Genomic DNA, 23,959 nt, shown 5'->3' on the forward strand with positions numbered 1-23,959 from the left:
GATATGCTGGAGTGGAAGAGGCAATGTTAAGAGGCACCATTTCTTTTCCTCGCTTGGAAACCGAACTTAGAAGTGAAGCATTGGTTAATTATTCACCAAACAAGGCATATCTTCAGATTAGCTCAGCTGCAACAATTCATGGAAACTCAATTTCAAAAAGAGTTCTTCTCAAATATGGTAGGGGCAAAAACATGATCCACATACACAACCTGTAAATTTAAGCATCTTTTTACATTAGCTCATACTATTTCTCAAAACTAGAATATTACTAATTTTACCCTTTTCTTTTAAATTCATGATTTTTAGATGCTGAGAAAGTTGAGTTCGAGTGGAATTCAGGTGTCAGTGCTGCTGTGAAAAAACTCTCTTCTGCCTTCCCAGTTGACTTTTCAGACTACCCAAAAACCCTAGAGAAGAGTGCCAATGAACTTCTGGATCGGAAAGTGGCTCATACAGATATGACACTGCGACACATCGTGTCACAATTCATTGTGGTATGGTTTTCAACATTTAGTAGATATTACAGCTCCAGTACATAGCCCTGAGGAATTCTTGCCTCCCCTGTGAAAGCCAAAATACTTGTAAAATCCCTTATCTGATTGAATAAGTTGTGTATTTCCAGCTTTGATAGAACGAGTCACTTTAGCAGATACTTAGACCCCAGTACTTGGGTAGTTCAAATAACTTTCAGATAACTTCACTGGGAAATGCTAAAACTTTTTATTTACTTTGAAAAACTTTTCTCCTCATTGCAGGCAACCAACACCTGGCTGCAAAAGACATCAAAAGATGTCCCTTATTCCCAGGCTCTGCAAGACAAACTAAGTGCACTGCAGGAATTGAACATTCAGAAACTTAACCTGCCTGTTATCACCATTCCTGAAGAACTTTTCCTGAAAAGGTAGGGAATTAAATTGGGATATAGTGAAACAGGAAACTGAAAATAGATATTTGCTCACATTTTAGTGTTACTTTATTTTACTTTGGTTTTATAAAACAGCATGGAATTGCTGTAAACATTAGCATAAAATTGGAATAATAACAAAGAATTTTAAGGTCAGAGAAATTGTATTATATGGAGGAATTACTGTGCATGTTTAATACAGATTTGACTTCATGTAATATGTGAATAGACCCCAAAGTATTGTATTATATTATAAGGCATACTGAATAAAAAAAACAGCATTCAACAGCCTTTAAGCCACAGAACTACTGAAGCCATGTTTCTCATAGATTTGTATCCTACATCCTTGCAGACACTTTGGCCATAGCCTTCATAGCTGTACATTTTCCTGTGCAGTCCTGTTCTCCCTATTCCCCTACCCATGCTGGTTAACCTCCACCAGTAGAGCACCTGACCTCCTCCCATGCCTGACGTGCTCAGAGGGAAGTTGTACACATGTGGCCTGGATGCTTGCACTAGTTTGGTCCCATCTCTTCTACCTAATAGAGTTTCACAGGACTTGTATGAAGGTTATTATGCTTCTGTCAAATTTCATAGAAATGAAATGCTGAACTGAATGTAAAGGACAACAGAGGTTAGTGTAAGATTGGATTCCAAAAAAAAGAAATGGAGAAGAGTCTTGAATTTTGTGTCTCTTAGATCTGTTTTTCCATGTATTATCTTTTGTTGTGCTAATATGATATTGTGTATTAATTTCACACATCTCTATTGCTGCCATATTGCTGCTCCTGAGCTAAGTATAAGCAAGGAAGAAACTGGTTTTTTCCTAGGTTGTTATCAACTGTGCTCATAAGAATAATAGTGTTTTTTACTGCTCTTTTATGTAGCTTTTTAAATCTTTTGATGTAAAGGAACAAATTTCAGAAGTGTTTGCTTAATTTTCATCTTAGGGTGTAGCTCTGAGTATAAAAATTCAAGATTTTGCAATATGAAAGACCAGTTAGGCAAACAAGAAAAGCATCTTTGCCAGCTTATTGTTCATTCAGAAATTAAGGCCAGGTTTCCTTCTGTTTTGCCTTTTCCTAATTATGCTTTTTTGGCTAATGATCCATTTTCCAGTCCTAGTTCCTGATCACATGCTTAGATTTTTATTTCCTTTTATTCAGAATAAAAAAAATGCTGTATATTTGGATGAAACTTTTCAAATGCTTACAAAGAGATAGATAAATTCTTAATTTTAGATCATTACCATGTCTAACACTAATATGATTTCATGCATTTCTATAAGAATACATTGCCTTTCTCTGATGCCACAAGTGTGCCGGTGATTTTGGGGGATTTTCTTTAGCTTTACCTACAAGTCTGTTTGTTTGTGAAATGAGAGGAAAAGGCATTGAAACAATTCCCTGATACCAAAAGTATTTTTGATAAATTCTGATTAATGAGTGCTTGAAAATGTTGATATTAATGTTTGATCATTACATTTCTCTCTAAAACTAAAGTCAGGACATTGATATAAGTATATGAGTAAGCTGAGTATCATGGGCAGAGGAGGAAATAATGAAAACTCCTGCTTTATGAACTTAGTTTCTAACAGAGTTATCTTTATTTTCCAGTGAAGGCCGGGTCAGATACAACTTTAATAAGAACAGTTTTGTAATTGATATTCCTCTGCCGTATGCGGGAAGATCGTCTGATGAGATGTGGCTGCCGAAGACTGTTAAAACACCTCCCCTGGTGGTGGAGTCCATGGGAATAAGTGTGCCATCTCAGGAGTACAGAATCCCAACATTTACTGTGCCCAAATCCTATCCTTTCCGTGTGCCTTTGCTGGGCAAGTTAGAGGTCTCTGCTGGTGTGTTCAGCAACTTTTACAACTGGACAGCCGCGTACACCGTGACTAACAGCACCACGGAGAGAGTGACCAGTGTAAAAGCTACCTATAACACAAATGGTGATTGTGACTTTGAGCTGCTTGCCTACAGTGTGAAAGGTAAGAGTGTTTGCAAACCAATTTTAATTATTTTACATCCTTTATATCAGGTACAGTACATTTGTTTGCCTGCACTTACTTAAAGACGTGTTGCGAGATCTCTAATCACTTTCCCTTTGAACTTATAGATCTTATGTGTGTTTATTCAGGCACTAAAGGTGAAGTCAGTTTAATTCAGTAAAGACTTTTAGAGTCCTTATTTTCCTGGGTATTCCTTACTGAAGGAAATGTCCTTCAAAACTGAAGGCATGATTCTACAAACGCTCGTAGAAGTTGATCGGTGAACTGTTTTAAAAATCAGGTGTGCAAGTGTATGTGTAGGTATGCCCACAATTTATTTCTCAGATCATTAATATGTATATATACTTATATAAAATTGTCTTATCTTTTTTTTTTTATGTCCATATATTGCCATAATATTGTGGTTTTAAGTTAGTTCTCCTAAAATTGCAGTTTGGGTTCTCAAACTGCAAAAAGATAACCTGACTTAATTTATTTTCTTCTAAACTCCTCACCATGACTGAGGCATGATAAAGAAAACACTAAAATCTAGGAATGTTAGATGTAGGCTGCCCCTGAGAGCATCTTCTTAATTTAAGTTTAAATAATGACATAATTTTATGTCGTTTCACATTATTATATTTAGTAAAGTAGTGTAGAAAATTTATTTGTAGTTCAAAACTTTAGCTTCAAATATCAAAATAGTAGCCATTTTTACATAAATATTCAGTATTTACGAAAGCACTTGGGCCCTTAAAACAAAGTGGTATAACAGTAATCGCAATTCAAGCAGTAGCATAGAGGTTCAGTGGCATCAGACAGGTTCTCAAAGATGGAAAGGTGTAGGCACACTTACCTTTAGTCTCTTTTTTCCTATTTCAGGTTCTGGAGAAGCATCATATAACAGAAATGGATTCATCTGTGCATATGAAAATCACCTGACGCACAGTCTCTTAACATCAGATTTTAAGCTGTCTGGCAGAAAGAGTTATGAACCTATTCCATTTTCAAACTACACCTTATCATTTACAGCATCAAGTACTATGGGTCCTCAGCTTTCATTTTCCAGTGATATTTTTTCTGAAAATATAAATAATATGCATACCAATAACATAAAAATGGAAGGGCAGTTGGAAGTGGCTTCAGTGTTTGCAAAAAGCATTTACACTCTATCTACCACGTACAATGAAAAGAGACAGGTTTTAGAAGGAAAGTCAAATCTGAAGTTGGATTCTTCTTATCTTCAGGCTACCAATCAGATGTCTGGCAGATACAGTGATGGTTCATTTTCCATTACTTCAGTTTCTGATGCACAAAATGGGCTATTAAAGAACACAGCTTCAATGAAGTATGAAAACAGCCAGCTGAAAATGTCATCTGAAACCAGCGGGAGGTATCGACACACTGCAGGTGTCAATAAGCTTGAAATAATTTTATCAAATAAGATGGCAGCACTTCGATCTGAATACCAAGCCACTTACAAGCAAATCCAGTATTTTGCCTTGTTTGCAGGTTCTCTCACTTCCCAGGATCTTGTTTTCAACACTGATATCTCCCTGACTGATCAGAAGAATCGAGCTGCCCATAAGTCATCACTCAATATAAATCGGTATGGTCTAGCCAGCAGTGCCACCACCAACATGCAGTTTAGTCCCTTGGCAATGCAGAGTGAAATGAATGCCAAGCTCGACACTGCTGGAGGCTCCATGTCACTGTCCTCTTCTGGGCGCTATGGGAAAAACAATGCAAAATTCAATGTAGGGGGAAGAGTGAGCTTAACAGAAATAACGCTGGGAAGTGAATACCAGAGTACGGTTCTGGGTATGGACAACAAACATGTTTTAAACTTCAGAGTTAATGCAGAAGGACTCAAGTTTTCAAATAATTTGCAGGGATCATTCAAAGATATTAAGTTGGAGTACACAAATGATTTGAATATTCCAGGCTTATCCTTAACATTTGTTTCAAAGTTAGACAACAGCTTCAGCTTTGACAAGTTCCACAAACATGTTTTTGATCTTCAACTGCAACCTACCTCACTAACAGCTAAACTGAACAATAATCTTAAATACACTAAAACAGAAGTTTCCAACAAAGCAGAACTCATTCTCAAGCCTCTGAATATGAACTTGGGTGGCAATATCAGAGGAGCCCATGGAGCAGATGAAATAAAGCACACCTACACCCTTACATGTGCTGGTCTAACTGCAGACTTGAAAACAGACACCGTGGCAAATGTTCAAGGTGCAGCAGTGAGTCACAGGGTTCATCTGGATGTGGCAGGACTCTCTTCCTCAGTTACCATGAACACAAACTGTGATTCCAAGCCTCTCCGTTTCAGCAATGCTGTGCGTTCCACTATGGCCCCGTTTATCATCACGGCTGATGTACACACCAATGCTAATGGCAAGCTGGTTGCTGTGGGTGAGCACACAGGAGACTTGTACAGCAAATTCCTGCTTAAAGCAGAGCCTCTTGCTTTCACTTTCTCCCACGATTACAGAGGCTCTACCAGCCATAGCTTGAAGTCTAGAGGAAAGTACACTACGCTGCTTGACAACAAAGTTCATATGCTTTTTACCCCATCAGAGCAGTCAAGTGCCTGGAAATTGAAAAGTCAGCTAAACAATAATGTCTATTCACAAGATTTCAGTGCTTACAATAATGCAGAAAAGATCGGTGTGGAACTTAATGGAAAAGCTTTAGCAGATCTCTCTGTAATGGACACATCAGTCATACTACCATTAACATCTGAAGAAGTTAATTTAATTGATGTATTGGGTCTCAGGAACAGTGTATCAGAGCCTCAAGAATTCAGCATCTCTGGCTTTGTGAAGTATGACAAAAATAAAGATATGCATGTTATTAGCCTACCTGTCTTGGAAAATCTGCCAGTTTACTTTGAAAGACTCAGAGGCAGCATTCTATCCACACTGCAGGCCCTGCAAAGGTACCTGAAGAGCGTAGACATGGAACAGCACATGAAAAAATACAAGGCAAATTTGGACAAACTGTCACAGGACATTAACGATTACGTGGACACATTAGATATCAAAGGCAAAGTTATCAGCATGAAAAATAATTTTGTGGCTTTCACAAAGGACTACAGAATAACATCAGATGATCTCCAAATCATGCTGGAAAAAGCCATTGACAAACTTCAAGAAATACTGTCTCAGCTGCAGATCTATTTGATAGAAGTTGAACAACACATCAAAGACTTCTGTGAGCAGTACAACATTAAAGCACTTATTGCACAGCTTCTTGATCAAATAGTTGAAACAATGACAGCTCTAGATAACAAATACCAGGTAAGAACAACTGTAATCAACATCATTGAAAAATTGTGGGTTTTTTTCCAACAATATGATCTTAACAAAATCGGAAGCAGCGCTTTGGCTTGGATTAAAAATGTTGATGATGAATACGAGATTACAGCTAAAATACATGAAAACCTAGAGCTACTCAAGATCCAGATTCAGAAAATTGATGTCAGAAGCATTGCGGAAAATTTGAAACGACAGATTAAATCATTTGATGCTAAAGAATGTTTAGAAAAAATTAAGCAATCTTTGCCAATCGAAAAAATTAATGAAATTCTTGAACAAATCAAAGACTTTATTCTAAATTGGATAGATGAATATGAATTATCTGAGAAGATCAGCGCTTTCCGTGGCCATATGCACAAATTGATTGTAAAATATGAAATTGATAAGCAGATATATTTTTTAATTGACAGAATGATAGAACTGCTTAAAACGTACAGAATAAAAGAAACTGTCCAGAAACTGACCACCTACCTGCAAAATACTGATGTGAAGTCATGCTTTGATAAAGTTGTTGCTTTTGTTGATGATGCTGTCAAGAAAGTGCAAACCTTTGATTATGAAAAGATGATAAAGCAAGTCAACAAGTTCCTTGACATGGTTATTAAAAAGCTCAAGGCTTTTGACTATGACCAATTTGTAGATGACACAAATAAAAAAATTCGAGAAGTGACCCAGAAAATAAATGAAGAACTCAGAAATCTAGAACTTCCACAGAAAGTAGAAGCACTGAAACAGTATATAAGAGATTTTAGATCTGTGATTTCAAAATACATGGAACAGCTAAAGGACACAAAGCTTGCTGCAATAATTAACTGGCTGAGGGAGCTCATAGACTCAACAACATTTGCTAATCTCAAAGTCAAGGTAAATGAACATCTGGAAGATCTGCGAGAGAGGATTACTGAAATGGATATTTCCCAGGAATTACAGTGGTGTCTTCAGAAGATAAGCCAATTCTACAATTCTGTTGTCATATACGTTTCTGACCAATGGAATGCAGCTTTCAAAAAAATCACTGCATTGGCTGAAGAATATGATCTAAAAAACTGGGCTGAAAATTTAAAACAGTTTGTTGAAACTGGATTTAAAGTCCCTGAAATCAGGACAGTTGTAGTCACTATACCTGCATTCGAGGTTAGTCTCCGAAGTCTTCGGGAAGCAACGTTTCGAACACCGGAATTCATTGTCCCGCTGACTGACCTCCGTATCCCCTCCTATGAGATCAATATTAAGAGACTAAAGGACATGAAAATCCCAATGAAATTTACTACCCCAGCATTTAAAATTCTAAATACCTTTCAAATTCCTTCCTTCAAAATTGACTTGATTGAAATTAAGCATCTGATTGTGAGAACAATAGACAAATTCATGTCTGCAGAATTTCAGTTACCATCTATTGATGTCTATTTGAAAGATCTGAAGATGAGAGATATGCCTTTTTCTGACATTTCTTTCCCAGAAATACAAATGCCTCAGTTTAAAATACCAGAATTATTGATTCCAAAGCTAAATCTAAATGAACTCCAGATTCCTGACATGAAGATACCAGAGTTCCAGCTCCCACATATCCCACATACTGTGACTGTCCCTACATTTGGCAAATTGTCTGGTGCTTTCAGAGTCACCTCTCCATTCTTCACACTGTCTACACAAGCTGAGCTTCGTAATACCACAACATCTGCAAACAGTCCAGAATTTGTTACCTCCATTTCAGCTCAAACAACTTCTAAATTAGACTTCCTAGTTTTTAGTGTTATTGCAGATTCACGTCTCCTGGCCCCTGACATGAAGCAGCTGAACCTTAAAAATGTCATGAAAGTCAACCATAGATTCCTTAAAGTTGATCACACCAATGAAGTGGTATTTTTAGGGACCTCGGTAGAAGGTGAAGCTGAAACTAGAGCAAATTTACATACAAAGAAAAATTCTATAGAACTACAGAATAATTTAATGGTCAAGCTGCAGAGGAAAATTTGGATGCAGAGTGGAATGGCATATTCTCACAGACTGAATATTCCAGAAGCTGATTTCTCCAGCCAGGCTGATCTGGTCAATAACATGACAACAGAGGTAGAAGCAGGATACATATCATTTACCTCTGCTGGTAAAGGAAACTGGAAATGGGCTTCACCTAATTTCTCCGATGAAGGCACTCATGATTCACGTGCCACTTTCAAGATTGAGGGCCCCACTATTACATTTTCTGCCAACAACAGAATAAATGATAAGTACCTGAAAGTCAACCAAGCTATAAAATATGAATGTCATTCCTTAATGTTTTCAACAGTTCAGATTCAGTCTGAAATTGAGTCACAGCGTGTAGGACGTAGCATTCTGAATGTGAGAGGCACAGGAGAGCTTCTAGGAATGAAAGTAGAATTAACAGGCTCTCACAATGCTCGGCTCCATGGACGGATTACTGGAATTGTCAATAATGAACTTTCCTTCTTGTCACACCCTTCTGAAATTCGTCTTTCAACAAACAATGATGGAAATGTGAAAATCAGCTTCCCAATGAAACTGACTGGCAAAATTGACTTCCTGAATAACTATGGGTTTGCCCTCAGTTCTTCTGTTCAACAGGTCAACTGGCAAGTTACTGGCAGATTCAATCAGTACAGATATTCCCATAATATGTCTGCTGGCAACAATGATGACAGAATTGAAGCTCATATCGAAATGAATGGAGATGCCAACCTGGACTTCCTAAACATTCCTCTAAGCATTCCTCAGTTTCAGATTCCCTACACTGGAATCAAAACTCCTCAGCTGAAAGATTATTCACTGTGGGAGCAGGTAGGCCTGAAAGAATTATTGAAGACAACAAGACAATCCTTTGATTTAAATTTGAAAGCTCGGTATGAGAAAAACAAAGACATGCATGCAATCCCACTTCCTTTAGCAAAAGTGCATGAAGTACTTAATAAAAACATCCTTTTATTCAACAAGCATTTTGAGAAAGGAAGAAATGCAGCTTTAGATTTTCTCACAAAGTCATATAATGAAGCCAAAACAAAACTGGACAAGTACAAAATACAAACATCACTGAACAAAATACCACGGACCCTCAGGATTCCAGGATACACCATTCCAATTGTGAATATTGAAGTTTCTCCTTTCACTGCTGAGATGCCAGCCTTTGGTTTCACACTTCCAAAAGAAATAAGCACAAGAGGATTCACAGTTCCAATGATTGGATTTTCAGTTCCATCTTACACACTAGTTGTACCTTCTTTTGAGCTTCCAGTCCTTCATATCCCCCAGGATCTACGCACTCTAAAGCTTCCTAGATTCAAAATCAACAGCTCAGCAAACAACGTATTAGTTCCTGCCATGGGTAACGTTACTTATGACTTCTCATTTAAATCTAGTGTAATCACTTTAACTGCAAATGCTGGGCTGCTCAATCAGTCAGATATTGTTGGACATCTCAGTGTCTCATCCTCTTCTGTCATTGAGGCTCTGCAATTCAAACTGGAGGGTTCAACGAGTTTGACAAGAAAAAGAGGGTTGAAGCTGGCCACAGCATTGTCCCTGAGTAATAACAAATATCTAGGAGGAAACCATGATAGCACTATCACTCTCTTAAAGAGGATCATGGAAGCTTCTGTGGCAACAAATATAGAAGTTGACACACCAGTTTTAAAAATTAATTTCAGCCAAGAACTTTCTGGAAATACGAAATCTAAACCCACTCTTTCCTCAGGTCTAAAATTAACATATTATTTTAATACTCCCAAATTCGGCACCAGTGCTGTGGGAGAAATTGCTCACAGATTTGCCTTAGAGAGCCTTACGTATTACATATCAGTAGAATCTTCTACGAGTGGGGATATTAATGGAGTATTTTACACTGGAAATGCATTTTCTGGAAGATTAGACCATGAGGCAAATGCCTATTTGAATGCTAATGGAGCTCGGTCATCCCTCAAATTTGAGGCCCACTCTAAAGCAGATGGACTCTGGATCATTGAAATCAAGGAATTACTTGCAGTTGAAGCATCTACCCATCGTATTTATGCAGTCTGGGAGCACAATGGGAAGAACTATGCAAGCTATGCATCTCGTTTCACAACAACAGGGACTCAGAGATGCAAAGCAACCTTAGAGCTGGCTCCTTGGGATGTATCAGCAGATCTTCAGATTCAAGCCATTCAGCCAAATCCCTACCTGGGCATGGCATCAGTTAATGAGGTTGTTGTAGTGAAAATCAGTCCTGCAAACCAGAAAGCTGGCTGGAAGGGTGAAGGCCAAATTCACTCACTATCTCTCAGTCATGATATGCAGTTATCAAATGAAAAATCAAAGGCAGAATTTGTTATTTCTGGATCTTTGGAAGGGTACATGGGCTTCCTCAAATTCATCAAGTGTCCCATTTCTGAGAAGAGCTTATGGGACATCATGAAGCTGGATGTCACAACCAGTGATGACAGGAAACAGTACTGGAATGGCTCAGCATCCCTCGTGTACACAAAGAGTGAAGATGGTTACTTTTTCCCCCTACCCGTGGATAAGCTGACCGACGGTTTCACTGTCACTATTCCTGGGTTACACCTGAAGGCTCCAAGCCCTGTCCTCAGCACTCCAGAGTTCAGCCTTCCTTTCACCACTCTCCAGGTCCCAGCATACACTGTTGACTTGCGCAGCATAAAAATCCCACAGACACTGAGCACAATGCCATTTGATGTCCATTTACCCACCCTGCCAAAGCTAAGATTCCCCAAAGTGGATGTAGGAGCAAATTATATTACATTAGAAGAGTATAAAATGCCATTTTTTGAGGTCACAATACCTGAATACCAAATAACTATGTCTCAGTTCACTTTACCAAAGAGTGTTTCATTTGGCAGTTTCTCTGTAGATCTAGATGAGGTAGCTAATAAAATTGCAGATTTTGAAATGCCTACAATTACCATTCCTGAACAGAAAATTGAGGTCCCCCCTCTGAAAATATCCTTGCCTGCTGGAATTTACATCCCATCATTTGGTGCCTTGACTGGATCTTTCAAAGTTGTTTCTCCTTTGTACAATGTCACCTGGAGAACAGACTTGACAAATAAGAAGGACTCTTTTGAACATTCCATTGACTCTACCTGCAGCTCAACATTGCAATTCCTGGAATATGACCTGAATGGTAAGACATTAAAATTCTATATGCCATGGTTTTGGGGGAAAGAATTATTATAGACAAGGCTTTTTCTATCTTTTTTCCCCAGGGCTTTGCATATTAAAGTGTTTCGGTCTATTTAACATTGACGTTAGACAACTCTTCTTTTACCAGCATTGGCATTTTTTCATAAATTACTATCAGAGTCTCAGTCAGTCACCATGAAGGCTAAAGACTGTATATATGTGTGTGTCATATCCATGTTGAGATATAATGTGAATTTTAAAATTATCCAGTTAAACAAATGTTTTCATGTCTTTTTATTTGGGACATTATGGGCATTCAGTTTCTTGAAGCATAATTTGACATATCAGTGAATGATGGCCCACAACTGGTCATCTAACGTACAACTGGGTGTGTCTTTTGTATTTTTGTTGGTAATACAGACATCTGAAATCTTTTTCACAGTTGTTTCAAACTACGAATACAAAGAAGGAGTGCTTGTTGTGAAGACAACTGGCAGCTTTTCACATCGTGACCTGAGTGCAAACTACAATGAAAATCTGACTATTTCAGGATTTGGGTAAAAATTTGCTCTAATAATATAATTTATAATAGACATAATTGCAAATGATGTGTTGTTGCTTTGATCTCTAATGTCCCAGGGTGCTTTGCAATAATTAATAAGAGCCTGTATATCTACACTGCTATTATTGTCTGTGCCCTTTTCCCCCTCAAGGTAACTTGAAAGCTGTTCCCTCTCAGGGTTTCTAGAAGAGTTTTTCTCTCTCTTTTCACCAGCCCTATGTCAGAAAACCACTGAGACATAAACACAGTGTTGTACAATCAGAGCAGTTCTAGATCTAACCTTCAACATAGTTGGGTTTCTCCCCAGTGGATCCCTCTGTCACCACAAGCCACTACAGAATAATTTTTTTTCACAAGTCCCCACACCAGGGATTAGACTTGGCTCTCTTAGTGACTGTTTTGATCTGCAAGTGTTGTGTTGATATATCCAAGGAACAGAATCAGTGAAGGTAAGTACAAATGGAGATAAACAGTAGTGCACAGTGGTGCACTTGTGTTGGTGGAAAAATTGCAATCAGTTTTTAGAAATTTGTAGAAAGCTGACAACGGTACAGCTACAGGTTTTGTTTTGCTGCCCTAATTTAATGAAAACTCACAACAGAGCTCAGTATAGTTTTATCTAAAACAGGAAAATTGGAGCGACATGAAGTTCTGAATGTGTCAGGCTAAATCCTAAGAAATGTGGATAGTAAACCCTACATTTTCTTTTCATGATAAATGCATTTTTTACTTACAGATATATATACATATATATATGAAATTGTAGGTGGTACTGTGTTCAGACATACAGTATTGGGCTTGTGCTTCTGCATTGCTTCATAGCTGTGTATTTTCTGTGGTTGCAGAGCCATGGAAGACACTTTATCACTAGACATCATCAGCCCAACTTTCACAGATGTTCATGTGCGTTACCAAGAGAATGAGAGGAAATCATATGGCTCAATATCCTCACCCTCAGCTGGGACCCTTGCTTATGTCATGGAAGTGGATGATGAAATTTTCCTAGCCAGGGTTTACTACCAAACTCAGGTAAGCTTAATATGAGTAATAAAAAGCAAAAAATGCTTGGTGTAGTCAAAGGAAAAGTTCCCTTTTAAATTTTGTGTGTGTTTATGTTGAGATATAAATTAATAAATTTATTAATTAACATATATTAATTAAATAGAATTAAAGATATTAATTAACAAATAAAAACTATATTATCAGTAATAAAAGGTTTTATTTTCTAAAGTGACCTTTCCAGTTCTACTAAAAATAATATCTGTGTAAAGAGGTGTTTTCAGCTCCTTCACACAGTTAGTTTTTCCATCTCCTATGGTCAAGAAGGAACACCAACTGAAAGTGAAGAACGGGCAAAATCAGTTTTACATGAGCTACAGATCAGGTTTAATAGATAGCCATCAGGCTACTTAGAATGACTACATAAGTGACCATTATAGGAATAAAGCAAATAGAAGAGGTCAGGCCATCTGTGAAGTGTCTTTTTCAATCTATTAATATATTTTAATACATGCTCTTATTATTGTCATACTATAATAATTTTCAGAATTAAAATCTGACCTTCAAAAATTATATACCTATTTAGGGATCACAAGCAGCTCCTAATTCCTTATTTATTATAAAAATGGAAAAACTATACATATAAATATATTCTCATTTATGGATTTATTAACTAGTCTGAGTAACTGTCTAAATTGTCTTGTTTATTTAAATTATTACAAAATTAAATCCTCTAATATTTTCATATTAAAAAGATTCTTTTTGTATTCACTTTAATTGATTTCAGGAATGAGTAGAAGGCTCATTTTCCTGAGTAATTCACCTGCCTTATGAGACATGATAGGCATTTAATAAAAAGGAAGGAAAAATCTTATTTGCAGTCAGATATTAAAAACCAGACTAAGTTATGTTCTAGTCTTGCTCTTTGGAGAAGCTCAAAGTAGCTTGGTATAAGATAATTTCTTCCAAAATAACCTTTCAAAATGAGAGCAAACAGACAGCAAACAGACAGTGGACAAAAAACTGGAGAGTGCTTGTCTTAATGAATGATAAAATTAAAGAAGCAACAATGAGGCTCATAAATAATATTGGAGTTTTCTAACCCTGTTTTGTATTTTCAGTCTGCTCCCCAGAACGACATTGACATACTAAAAGGTGAGATATCCCTGAAGGAACCTGACCAGATTCAAATGAAGTTCAACTGGAATGAGGATGCTGCCAAAGACTTGCTGCTGGGTCTGAAAGAAAGAGTGCCTAAAATGACAAATGCAGTCTATGGGTATGTTAATCGGTACCATAAGGAGCATATGGGGCTGGAAATTAGTGCTGCCACCTTAAAGATGAAGAGTATAATGCAGAATAATGCTGAGAAAGCATACACTTTTGCTGCAAATCAAATAGATGAAATAGATGCTCAGCTTCGCACAGCCGCCAATGAGGCCTCTGACAAATACCAGGAGCTGAAGTTCAAGGCTAAAAGGCTTTATCGAAGAGCAGCAGATCAGGCTGAACACTTTGACTATGAAATGGTAAAAGCAAAAATTTTGGTTGTTTTAATTGACATTATAAAAGAGTACCACCAGAAAATAAAGCACGTGATTGACTCAGCCACTGAATTCCTAAAAACCACAAAATTTCAGGTCCCTGGGCTGTCTGAAAAGTTCAGTGGTGCAGAAATATACCTCATGACTACAGAGAAGGTGGGAAAAACTGTTGATGTGTGCCTTTCAAAACTTCAGGAGTACTTTGATGCCCTGATTGCAGCTATCAATGATCTGGAAGTCAGACTTCCTGCTTCTGAAACAATTCTTAGAGGCCGGAATGTACTTGATCAAATTAAACAAATGCTGAAAGATTTGCAGGACAAAATCAGGCAGACATTTGCTACTCTGCAGAAAGCTGACTTTGCAGGAAAGCTGAAACAACTGAAACAAGCAGTGCAACAAGTTTTTCAGAAGGTAGAAGAAATGGTTAGAAGCTTGCAATCCAAAACTTTTGAAGACATCAAAGTCGAAACACAAAAGCTGTACAACGATGCAATGGCTTCAGACTTTGCCCAGAAGCTGAGATCCTTGACAAAAGATGTTAAAAAATACATTTCTCAGTTCAAAGATTTTAGCCAGAAGACATTCCAGGACCTTTCAGGAAAGCTGCACCAGCTGCTCCTCTATATAAAGTCATTGCGGGAGGAGTATTTTGATCCAACTGCACTTGGATTGTCAGTGAAATACTATGAGGTGGAGGACAAGGTACTGGGGTGGCTGAAGAATATCATAAATGTTCTCGTGGATTGGCACAACCGGTGTGTGGAAGATCTTGCTGGCATTGTTACACGCCTGACAGACCAAGTCAGAGAATTGGTGGAAATCTACAGTCAGGAATATTATGACATCATAACTGATGTTGAAGGAAAAGGAAAACAGAAGATCATGGAACTCTCATCTGCTGCTCAGGAAAAAATCCGATATTGGTCTGCAGCTGCGAAGAGGAAAATCGATGAACATAACAAGCAACTCAAAGAAAAACTCCGGGAGATCTATGGGCAGCTTAGTCAGTCCCAAGAAAAGCTAATCACTGAAGCCAAAAGGTTAATTGATCTAACTATAGAAAATTACTCTGCTTTCCTGCAGTATATCTCAGAGCTTCTTCGCTGGCTTGAGCAAATAACAGCTGAGAGCATAAAGCCGTACGTAGCTGTTCGCCAAGGAGAGCTCAGAATACAGGTGCCCATGTGACCGGCACTCCATTTACCAAATGCCCCAAAACAGCAGACAGGCACTCAGGAATAAAGTGGAAATGACACACATACTGATTCAGCAAGGCATCAAGAAAGGCTCCAGGAAATGGAAAGAAACGCAACACTTCACAGATGAACAACTTGACACGGAGCAAGTGAGTCCTCAGGACATTATGGAAAATATTCAGCAGTGCATGAACACCTGAATGGGCATGTAGAAGAGAAGAATGTATTTAAATATAACAGCAATCAGTATACTGGAGCTTCAGGTAGATATGTTTGAATCTGAATTTGTAAATGAAAACTTAATAATCTACACTAGGTTATTTTAATATGCTTAATAAGCCAATAAAATGACTTCTTTATTACATTTTTGTGTCATTCATTACAACTACTTTTACTTGGAGTACAAAACTTTATCCAACAATTTTCAAGGTCAATGGGAAGTCTTTTCTTTGATTTCACAGTATGTTGGATCAAGTTAATGATGTGCAATGCATATTGTAAATAGTCACAAAAGCTATGGAACACATAGAATAAACAGGTTTTAAGATAAAGGTCACATTCATAAGCCAGTTGAAGGAAGACTTGGAAACACATCTAATTCCCAGCATAGAAATACCTTCAATACCTTCACAGATAAGTAAGGAAAAGAACATGTATAAAAACATGCATTTAAAAAATTAAAAGTTCTGAAAATGGCATAAAAAAATTACCATAGAAAATTAACATAGAAATATGAATATATGTATAAACCTGACTCCTGGAAAATTGCAGATAATAATACAAAGGTTTTCTTAATAAAAAATCATTTTTGCCTGTGTCAGCTTTCAGACAACAATACAAGGAATTTTATATGAGTTTTCTTTCTACTGGCTAATTTATATTTCAGAAATACAGGGTTTTCTCACCTGTTTCCCCATGATATTTCTGGTTTCACTTTAAATTGTCTATGTTTTACTTATGAGTTTAGTCAAGTGTCAAAATTTCACAGACATCACTGTGTATGATGGGAGTCAAAAAGTTTTCCCCTCCTGGGCTGAAGCCTAGACCATTTAAAAGAATTCCCAGTTTAAAATTATTTTAAAGCATGTTGAAAAAGTTTCTCACAAAATAAGACTGTTTTTAAGTGGAAAATATGTTGACTGCAATGGTGTACTAAACAGACAGTCCCAGACAAATGCATGCTAAGGCTGAAATAATGTTGCCTTTTTGAGAATAAACTTTTTGACAAACACTAGAAAGTTTGTGCACGTCTATTTTGATACAATCAGTTCACTCTGTAGTATGTTTGTTTCATTAATGGGAAAACAGAGAATCTGTTTTCATTCTATGGTATGATGGGGTTCATACATGAAGCAATGGAGCACCAAGACTTTGATATCCCTATTGATAGATAATATTATTATCTGAGTAACTTTGCCAGTAATGATTCTTACTAGATAAGCTACTTCAACCCTGAAATCAGAATCTCACAAGCATGGAATTACATATACACCTATCTAGCTGTCAGCAAGTGGGTATCTCTTAAAAAGTAAGGTAAATCCATTTTCTCTTCAGAGCCTTCAGCCATCACAACTACAGCAAAAATTCTCAGAATAGTCCCCTGTGAGGTATAAAATAAGTTTTGATTCTCAGTAGAACTAATCTGTGTATGTCACCCATGTGCAGACACAGGTCTAAAAGGTATAAAAATCAAAGGTGTAAAAATCCCTGTTTACATGTTCTACTGACCATCCCAGAAAAAAGATGTTGGCTGCAGAGCCCTTTTACCTTCATTCACAAGGAAGCTGAAGCCTATGTGTCATCTGATCTTTATTGGATGTCAGATTGCACAACTCATTTCCCTGAATTTCACAAATGTTTAAGCACAACCAGATTTCTCAGACACTGACTGATTGTTGCATCCCTTCATCATGACAAACAGCCCTGTGAAACAAAGGACAATAGAATAAATTATAACAGTTACGGGAGAAGAGAGATTTAAAGTTTTGTTTTCTTTTTTTTTCTCCCTCATGTCTATTTATTTCTGTCCATCATCCATTGTTCATAGAAGGATTATAAATGCTAAAAAAGGATTTACGTATAAGGAATGGGTTAAATGAATAATAAATATGCCAAACAGTATAAATACTGGCTCTTATTGGCAAGAGTGAAGCTTCCCAAGAGCAAACACGATAGTTTGCACACTAAACTGTGGTTAGAGGTTAGAGGAGATTTCCAAGTCTCACAGCAGCATTGCTGCCAAGTGGATTAAAGCTCTCAATCCTGTAATCGATGTGCCATCTTGCAGCCAGCCCACAGCTGGAAGCAGAGCATTGCTCTCAAAATTGATCTTACTGGAATTTATCTGTATTGTAAGTCCCCACACCAGAGGGGTTATCTCAAGCAGCCCTTTGAAACTCGGGCAATATTTTGACACAGGAAGAGGTTGTTTATGTTTGTGTGTGTGCATCTCACAATCACATACAACCAGGTGTCACTTTAATTTCTATTTCTTTTCCTGTTGTTTGGTTGATGTTGCTGTTTTCTTTCAGGATCTAGCAAATTTTAGCCTTATTTGCCACGTAGTAAGTTACAGAAATATAGACAAAACCACAATTTTTCTAATTGTGTTGCAGCTTAATGAAATATCTGCAATATAATAATTTGTAATATTATTAGTTTGATTTGGGCTTCTTTTCAGTCTTGTTTATATAATAGGAAATATTCTATTTCATTAAATCAAATTGTGTGGGAGATTACAGGGAATCAGCAACTATCTGGGACTCAGTGACACTGCTTGTTTTCTTTTCTTTTTCTCTATAGTCTTCATCATGTGAATTCTCATAAATACCAGAGGGGCTTTTCTTTATAATTTACAGCAGGTATCAGACATAGAGCAGAACTGGTTGTAAAAGTTTAATTACATGAAACATTTTAACAAGAAAATGAGAGAACAATATGCCCTGCTCTAAGTGATTGTAGAAATAACATTGACAAGAAACGTGTGTGTTCCTAAATTAAAAACTTTTGCAGACGTAGGACAGCAAAAATGTTCCAGAATTTTAGATTATGCAACCAACTAGAGCTGATCTTTTATTAAGTGATTTAAAAGTCCATGCATAGTTTGCTGCATAAGCAGAGATTCTACACACTTATCCACATCCACACCCACCACCATCCACCTCTGGCTCTAAATTGTGCTATTGATGCTTTTAGAGCAACTGCCATTATGGCCTACTGATACCTTTCAAAATTTATATTAAAATGTTTAGCTGTTCAGTAAATGACACCAAAATTTGTACTACTCTTCTGCTGGCAGATTTATTGCCCAGGTGGGAAACCAGAATTTATGGAAGGCCATGTGGACATACAGAATTGCTTGTGTTCCATCTCTACACAGCCAAATCCTGGCCCAAATGAAATCGATAGCAAAATGTCTATTGGCCTCAGCAGGAGCAGGCTTTGGCCAGTTAGGTGTATAACTTGAGAAGCACTCTGGGATCCTCTAGGACAAAGCTATATTATTATCATCTATAAAAATCTACACAAAAATATCATTGAAAAAACAGGCGGAAAAGAAAATTAATCACTAAAAATTCGAGACAGATCAGAATGAAGCTTGCCTGTACAACATTAACCAGAGCTTCTTTATAATTTTTTACCCAGTATTACTTAGTATCACAGAGAAAGTCTACCAGGGCCAGGAATTCTATGTTCTGGTCCCAGGCCTTAGACATGGAAATATACATCTCATATACATATACATCTCATCACCCTTTCCCTCATTTCATTATCCATTCAAGGCATTAAGGGAAACTGGGACCTGTGTAGGATGTTTGTAAGACCCAAATGGGCAAATTCCTGAGCAATATGATCTGAGTTAAAGCTTGCCCCTGTTTAGAGAAGTAGATTGTACTAGAGACCTCCCAAGGTCCCCTACAACTTGAGTTACTTCGTGATTCTCTTGTGACCAAATTGATACGGTTTTAGGTTGCCATCTCTAACACTGTACCTATCCTTTGGTAAATGGTTTATGAGCAAATGGCTGCATCATCATTATTGTAATATATCATTATACATAGACAGAAAAGTTTTATAGTATCTCTGCAGGTAAACACATCCTCATTCTGATTGCAGTCATGAGGCATCCTAAAATTCCCAGAAGCAGTCCAGCAATTGAAGCCTTCTCCATAGGTTCTGCATCTTTCCTCTTGTAGGCTTTTCATGTGACTCCTCTGCTGTACCAAACCAAAGTCACTTTCCCAACATGCAGGAGCTGTTGTTATGATTATTACCATTCATATTCTGACAGCATGTTTGTGGTAGCTGTTAGAAGAACAGGATGCACATCTCAGAGTGTCTGGAGAAGGGTCTTCTGCTAGGTTGGGCATTGTCAAAGTGAGAAGATCAAGTATACAAGCAGCAGATACACCAAAACTTGCGGAAGTAACAAAGGTCATGCAAAATGTCTGCACCATGCATCTGTTGTGAATAATTTGCCAGGTATTTGCTGTAAGCAGAGATCCACCACAAGTTGTAACCTCATATTGATTTCCCAGCAAATGAATTCAAGAGGACATGTTAAAAGCAATCTTGAATTTATGGATAAATCTATTAATCTACCTGCCTTTGGGACTCAAGGAGCAAGTTCTGGTCTCTGAACAAGTGATACGAACTAGCTCAAACATTATATAGCATATAGGAAATAGGACTTGGAACAACTCTCTGTTCAAGTGTCCAAGTTTCCTCTAAGAGTGAGCCAAAAGCCATATGCAGCATAGGTGCCTGGGGGACCTGAGACTTGGTCTGAAGCAAGGAGTGAACCAAATGCACAGCAGAGAGAGCATGAAGAATGAAAATATTCACTGCATCTACCAGAGAAATTGTTAGATACTTAGGGGAGGCTACAGGGGTGGGTAAAGATGGTCTTAATTAAGGCCGTACAAGGGGAAAAGTATCAGACATACAACTTTGCAAGTGCTGCCTACCACTTCTATTACACTACTGAAAAAACCTGGTGACTCCTGGGTTTCTGGGCAACCTGTTTGTTCTTACAGGGATAATATTCTGCTCTGGTTTCTGTGCAGCTTTGACTAAGGATGGAAAGGAAACACTTAGCCTCCATACCATACTTTTCTTTCCCCATGTTTTCCCTGCTGTCACAACCTCTGCCACAGTTGTGTTCCAATGTTGTTTCCAAGTAGAGGAAAACAGTTAACACACTTGTTAACTTGTTATTTTGCTGTAGTATATTTTCTGGTATTTGCAAAGACTACAGGACTTTATTTCTAAAAAACTTGATAGTGCTTTTATTCAGAACTGTTTTCTGTAGAAAGTGTTTTATGGATGTCTTTGTATTCAGCTCTACCACTGCTCTGAAAGCAGTGGCAATTGTAGTTCTCTTGGTAGGTTCCATCTGTGGAAGGTTTTTGCACTGGAACCCTCAGAAATCTCTTCCTCTGCTAGCATGTTGTTTTGTCACCAGCCTCATAAACAGCCACACACAGTGTCAACCAGTCACTCTGGAATGTCATTTGTTTCTTTCCTTCTAATACCTGCAATAAGTTTTAAATCAGTGGCTCTCCTGGCTGGAAGCAAAGATCCAAAGCCAGTTACAAGATGTTATTAGGCCCCTACACTAAGGCAACCAGATCAAACCTCTGCATTTAGCCAGAAAATCCCCATTTCCCAGGTATATGCTCACTCCTTTACACTTCACAATCCCATTAAGACTGCATCATATTATGCTGTTAAAAAGGAAGAAGAATTGAAAGGTGGTATCACTATGCTCAGCATTGGTGTTAATTTAATTTATTTCAAGGTTACTACCTGTTCTCAAAGAGAAGCTGGATTGAAAAAAAAGCTCTCACCAGCACCTACTAACTCGGTGTTACATGACACTTTGCACGGACATTCCCCATTGTTAGCAGGCTGTTTGTCTCTCCATAATGCTCTTTCTCTGTTGTTATTATATTTTTTTTTATTTAGCAAGCCTTTGTTTTTCTCTATGGAAATGACTGGCTTATAACTACTTTCGAACAATATGGACAGTTATGCAAAAGCATTTCATTTTAAAGCTGAAGAACAGAAAACCAGCCAAATCTGAAGGAACACACATCTCACACATGGCCCATATTCCAGCAGTACAAACCCCACAAGGTCTCTCTCTCAGACACATCTGTCTGTATGTGCAAACGTCCATGCAAACACAGGCACACGTACTATGTACATTACTGTCAAGTTAAAAGCCTAGAGCTAATCCTTAATCCTTAGGTCATCCCCTTCATTTCAGCACATCGAGCCAGCCAAGCCTTCCCAACATGCCTGTCAGCAGTAAGCTGATGTAACTCTTCCCACTCTGGACCCATTAATTCAGCAGTTTCACCAGTGGTGTTCCACCAGGTTCATCTTCCAAAACTTCAATTTTTATTTAAACACAGAATCAGAAAGTTAGAATTTTGAGGTCCTTCATGGAGGCAGCTTTCCTTTTTCTGCACTCCATTGCAGCTGAAATGTGCTGATGAATTCATTGCATAATTTTGTAAAGTGATACAGCTGCTCTTATTCAAGAATGACCAGTTCCTCCTCTGAAAGATTTGAGCTTAAATTTTCCAATCCTTTTAGAAAACATGCTTTTTTAAAGAAAAATTTTGTTGATCCTTAGCTAGGCCAGTAATGACCTGGTGACTTCTTTGTGGCCATGTGTATGTGTGTCATCTGCACTCTGTTATCCCTCTTCAGTTTTCCACTGAACATTACTCTTTTTTTGCTTTTAACAAATCTTCTTCATGTATACCCCATGCCTGACTTCCCTTAAAATGTGTTACCCATTGAAGACACAGGGTCAAGTTTTAATTGCTCACGTTCTAGATTGGGGTTGAGTTCCCAGGCCAGTTTTTTTTATCCACTGCATCATTCATCCACCTAACTTTCCCATAAGTAAAATGGGAATTATACTTCTGCTTTTCAGTGGAATTGTCAGAATGAAACTAACTCATGTCCTGGAGATAATCTGATAAGTCTCATAGTGCTGAAGACCAGGAAGTGGATAGACACACTGTAATTGCAACAAGAAATCAAGATACATGTATTGACTTCTCTCTCCCATGTTTATTGTTTCAGAAACTTGGAGTTGATTTCATGTGCTAAATCACTCAGAAACACTCTAGTCCACCCCAAAACCATCATACATACCAGGCATCAAACATATAACACTCTCATACAGATAAATGATCCGAGGAATGGACTCAACGGCTGCTAGCAGTTAATTTATATCGTGGTTTCACCATAAACTTTTAACTTTGGAAATAATCTGCCGCCCGTTTCAGTTTTTGGCTGCCACATAATGCACCTTTGTGAAGTCACTTTTCTGTCTAATAGAGATATTTCTTTTTACGGGTGAACATTTGTTTAAAAATAACAAATAGTAATCTCATTTACCGTGCACAAAGAGTGTGCTACTTAACTGTATGTAACCAAGTCCCTTTTCGTCTGGCTTAATGTTTAGCAAGGCATGCAAACTAGTTGATATTACAGGGACAAGATGATTTATTTAATAAAATTACATTCCTTTTTTTTTCATTAAAAAAACAAATAATTTTAACCAAAAAAAAAAAAAAAAAAAAAAAAAAAAGGTGTTTAAAGTAGAAAAGCATGGGCTGCAAAGATTGATACTGAAAAGTCAGCACATATGAGAAAGTCTGATGCTAAGCTCAGCTGCTTCTTCACCCCATCTCCACTTCTGTTGTGGGTCTGGTGTGCAGCCAGTGTCTGTTTCTGAAGCTGAGTACTCCCCTAGTGATTACTGATATCCACCATAATGCAGTTAGCAGATAGTCCATTTGTTCCGCTCTGGGTAAGGTTGCAAGAGAACATTTTAAGCACACTTTGTTCCTTTGGGGAGGATAAAATTTAGGATATATATAGTTATAATATGTAATGTGCAATGTCTAATGTATACACTGACATGTTATATCTACCTGTCTGTACTCTCCTTGTGACAAGAAGTTGAACAGGAGTCAGCAGTATGGTCTTTTGCCCAAGAAGGCAAACCACCTACTGGGAAATTGTAGCTAGCAGGTCTGTGAAGAGATCCTTCTCCTCCATTTGGCATTTGTGAGACCACATCTGGATTACTGTGTCTGGTGTGGGGATCCCCAGTGAAAGAGAACCATGGACATACCAGAGTGAGTTCAGCAGTGGCCAGCAACCTACTCAGGGGGCTGGAGCACACAGCATGCAAACAAGAGGGAGATGGATGGGCTTTCTGAGTCTTTAGAGGAAAAGGCTGAGGAAAGACATTATTCCTGTTTTCCAT

The 23,959-nt window shown here is 37.8% G+C and overlaps 1 protein-coding gene across 1 annotated transcript in view; it reads left to right on the forward strand.

Moving 5' to 3' along the window:
• Positions 1–15,877, forward strand: part of APOB (apolipoprotein B) — a 35,312-nt gene extending 19,435 nt beyond the window's left edge. The window contains 9 exon segments of the mRNA XM_056488702.1: positions 2–177; positions 307–494; positions 756–901; positions 2,521–2,897; positions 3,780–11,360; positions 11,802–11,916; positions 12,767–12,950; positions 14,042–15,652; positions 15,654–15,877. Coding sequence (XP_056344677.1) covers positions 2–177; positions 307–494; positions 756–901; positions 2,521–2,897; positions 3,780–11,360; positions 11,802–11,916; positions 12,767–12,950; positions 14,042–15,652; positions 15,654–15,863 — 10,588 coding nt within the window. The 3' untranslated portion in view covers positions 15,864–15,877.
• The last annotated feature ends 8,082 nt before the right edge of the window (positions 15,878–23,959 follow it).

This window comes from Oenanthe melanoleuca, chromosome 3 (assembly GCF_029582105.1).
Source record: "Oenanthe melanoleuca isolate GR-GAL-2019-014 chromosome 3, OMel1.0, whole genome shotgun sequence".
In the NCBI taxonomy this organism is placed as follows: Eukaryota; Metazoa; Chordata; class Aves; order Passeriformes; family Muscicapidae; genus Oenanthe; species Oenanthe melanoleuca.